This window comes from Solanum stenotomum, chromosome 7 (assembly GCF_019186545.1).
Source record: "Solanum stenotomum isolate F172 chromosome 7, ASM1918654v1, whole genome shotgun sequence".
Lineage (NCBI taxonomy): Eukaryota > Viridiplantae > Streptophyta > Magnoliopsida > Solanales > Solanaceae > Solanum > Solanum stenotomum.
Window position 1 is genome coordinate 14,128,591 of NC_064288.1, and position 3,680 is coordinate 14,132,270.

At 30.1% G+C, this 3,680-nt stretch overlaps 1 protein-coding gene across 1 annotated transcript; it reads right to left on the bottom strand.

Annotated features, from left to right (window-relative positions):
- Window positions 1-513: 513 nt before the first annotated feature.
- Window positions 514-2,463, bottom strand: LOC125870564 (probable glucan endo-1,3-beta-glucosidase A6). The gene is made up of 3 exons (XM_049551024.1): window positions 2,325-2,463; window positions 931-2,229; window positions 514-765 (listed from the first exon to the last, which is right to left on the bottom strand). The coding sequence occupies exons 1-3, from the start codon at window positions 2,380-2,382 to the stop codon at window positions 728-730; spliced, it is 1,395 nt and encodes a 464-aa protein (XP_049406981.1). The 5' UTR covers window positions 2,383-2,463; the 3' UTR covers window positions 514-727.
- Window positions 2,464-3,680: the final 1,217 nt, after the last annotated feature.

Here is a 3,680-nt window from a genome sequence, read left to right on the forward strand (position 1 = left end):
CTCCTTTGTTTGATAAGAGTTGTTCAATATATTAAAAATAATTATCTAATAATACTTGATCAATTTGGAAAATCAAGAGATAATTTATTTATAATGTCTATTTTATCTTTGTTATTAAATATTACTCTCTCCGTTCCATTTTATGTGAGGTACTTTGACTCGGTACGAAATTTAAGAAAGAAATGAAGACTATTAAAACTTGTAGTCTAAAATGAATGACAAGATTTTGTGTGGCTATAAATCATCTAATAAGGTTAAAACAAACATTTTAAAGTTAAATTATTACTTAATATAAAAATGTGTCATTCTTTTTTGAACTTACTAAAAAGAAAAATAAGTCACATAAATTGGAACAATGGGAGTACTATTTATCATCTTACCTATTTCTCAAAACATTAAATTTAATAAAATAAAAAAATAATAAAGTATAGTAATATTAGCCCTGCTATTTATTACTTCTTAAGAGATGTGCCAAATCAAGTGGACAACTATATTATTAGACAAAAAAATTACTTATTAAAATGTAACATTGTTCTAATTAAATAGGTTAGGTTCTTTTCTTCTATACGGAAGAATACAAATCTAATGGAATAATAATTTAGAAAAATAAATGACAATCTCCCGAGTTCCACAAGTAGACAATTTTGTGTAACTCTATTCTAACGTATATAGAAAAGAATGCAATTAATGTATGCATCTGCCACCGTAGCTTCCATTTGACCCGTTTTTAAAGTGTGACGCTTGGAAACTTGCAAGATCCGTAACCTGCAAAAATACAAGAACCCATATTATTATTAAATATAATGACAGACAGATATTATTAAATTATAATATACCAATCTATAAACAACAATTCAACTACTAGGGAAGCAACGTTAGTGGCTCTATACTCGAGGTAGATATTTAAAAATTTATCAAATAAGTACTTACTTGGATCTTTTTTGGTAGGAATGGTAAGCCCACTGAAATAACAAGTTCCACCAGATGACTTAAACTGAGACCAATAAGAACTGAATGCATAATTGGCATGTGACACCAAAGAATTCGGGTTGTAACATTTCCCTCCGGGTCGGATCTCATCACAGGTCCGATTACCCTGCCCGCAAGCATACGACATTGCTCCACCCAACTCCGATGCATTTGCATTTCTACCAACAACACACCAAATTTTCCCCTTGTACGGTTCATTGTTCCTCGCTCTTGGCAACGCCTTATATTCAGATTCAGGCGTCTTACCAGACAAGTCTATCCCATATACATTTGTTCCGTTAGGATACAATAACCCGAAATGCCTCTCTGTACCCGGACCCGGTTTCTGGTTCTCATTATACAAAGCAAATAATAATGTCGGCACAACAACTCCGGGTTTAGCTGGGGTTCCAATAGGTGGCTTAGCTGTAAACTTCTTTATGACATTACGATTGTACGTTGCTGCATTGTAGATGTTCGCTCCAATTTGATCCATCCCGCCGGCATTAGGCCAACCCGTTTCTGCAATAAATAACCGAACATCCGGGTACCCGACTCTTTTCATAGCAAAATACACCGCATCAATCATTTGATCCAATAAATTCGTATAAACCAAACCCGAACCCGGATCCGAAACAGTAATGTTCTTGGAATCTAACAAGGCGTAATCAAGATTAATCACTGTAGGTTGAGCAGCCCAAGCAAAATAAGGATAAACATCAATAAAAAAGAAAGATTTAGTTCGATTCAAAAAATGCAACAAGGGTTTCATAACTTTTTCTGAAATGTCCGATCTAAAAGTACCATTTGAAGGTGGAAAAGACGATTCAAGTATATCAATAGCTAATGGAGTACCGACTTTAATTTTTCCTAAACCAAATTTCTTGACGGAGAATCTAATTTTGCGGATAGCAGGTACAAGGTTGAACCAAGTGGTGTTGGGTGGGCTACTAAGGATTTCGTTTCCAACAAGGAGGTAACGGATCATTGTGCGTGGATAAAATGGTACAACATTGTTTTTTACCCATTGGTCAGCTAAGGTTTGATTAGTAGAGATATTGTTTATGAGTTCATTTGGTACCATGACTGAAACTTGAAGGTTGGTGCCTTTAAGAGCTTCAAGGATTTGTGGATTTGTATCATAGATCTTGACTCTTTTGGCTTTGAGACCTTTGATTAAGTCAACTGAATTTTTTGGAATTGGGAGATTGTTTCCAAGTTGTCCGTAGCATATTCCTACTTGAGATGAGATTTCTGCACCTGAAATTTACCACAAGTACAACAGATTCAGCTATGTAGAGAATATCGAGATCGAATAATTAACTTAAAGAAATAAGTGGTTAAATTCAACTTACTGGAAAAAGAAGCAAAAGCAAGAGAAAATAGCAGAAGCAAAGTAGATAAACAACCCATCTTGATCTATATGTAAAGAAGTGATGATGTCTTTGGGTACAAAATGTGTTTATATATAGGAGGTGTAAGTGAAGGACTCAAGTGGAGAAGAAAAAGGCAACGTCAGCTTACATTTTCTTTTAGAGTTGCTATAAATTACTGTCTCCCTTTTTATTTGTTCAATTTTAATTTTTATTTATTTATTCCTTTTCACTTATCAAAAAAAATAATATATTTTACTTATTATATTTTTAATTTATTTAGAGAGTTAATATTTTTTTTTAAAGTGAAATTTCCTTAATAAATAAATTAGTTTTATAATTCTATCAATTAATAGAAATAAAATAATAAACTCAATATATTAATTATTTTTTTTTAAAATAAATATGTATATAACAAATCAACAAGTAAATAAAAACGACGAGAGTATGGTTCTTCGGAGGTGGGTGACCACAACATATTTACCTTTTGATAATAAAGAAAAGGTGAAAAGGGAGATTTTATTAAAGAGGGAGAATCAATTCCTTTGGAAGATGCTATGAGAGAAACACAAAGTAGGAGTTTAGTTGGATTGTATTTAAAAATTTTAATATATTTGTTGATAATAATACTACTATTTAATATTTCATTTGGTAGGTTTTGAATCTAACAGGTTATATACATGTTCAATATTATAGGATAACTATAACAAATTATATAGACTTACTCTCAATAAATCAAATCAGATAGTGGATAAAATATAGTCTCAACATAATTAATTTGAGTATTGTAAATAACTTTATTTAGTACTTTCTTTATTTATATTAATTGAATTTTTGAGATTTTTTATATTGTTCAAAATAATTGAGTTATTCAAAGTTCTAAATGAATGTTTGCAAATTTTTAATATTTGTCCGTTTCTTTGTTGAAGTTTTATATTTTCTAGGAGATGAATTACACTACTTACAAAGTTATATTTATCATTTCAGAAAAGACAGTAGTGAAAAATATGATTTAAAGTATGCCCTTGAATGTTTTTTCTTAATATATGTGGATGCTTTCACAAATTCACTTAATATGAAATAAGGGTGAGTATTATTTTTATATACTCTATCAAATGACCCCTAAAATTGGTACTTCTTTTGTAAATTAATAAAATTGAAGTTGAAAATAAAGTTATGTTTAATTATATTTTTTATAAATAAAATAAGATTAAAATAAATATTTTTTAATGATTAGACGTACTTCCTTTGTCCCTATTAACTTGTCAAATCTTTTCTAATTTGATTTTTCTTTTTTCTTATCATTTTTGACAAATCAACGAAGGATAATTTTCTTTT

What these genes read in the sequence shown, in the direction of transcription:
- LOC125870564 (XM_049551024.1), bottom strand. Translation starts at nt 2,382, where the DNA reads ATGGGTTGTTTATCTACTTTGCTTCTGCTATTTTCTCTTGCTTTTGCT. An exon ending in TGCTTTTGCTTCTTTTTCCA is followed by an intron (nt 2,230 to 2,324) that starts GTAAGTTGAATT and finishes GGTAAATTTCAG; the next exon opens with GTGCAGAAATCTCATCTCAA. An exon ending in TCCTACCAAAAAAGATCCAA is followed by an intron (nt 766 to 930) that starts GTAAGTACTTAT and finishes GTATTTTTGCAG; the next exon opens with GTTACGGATCTTGCAAGTTT.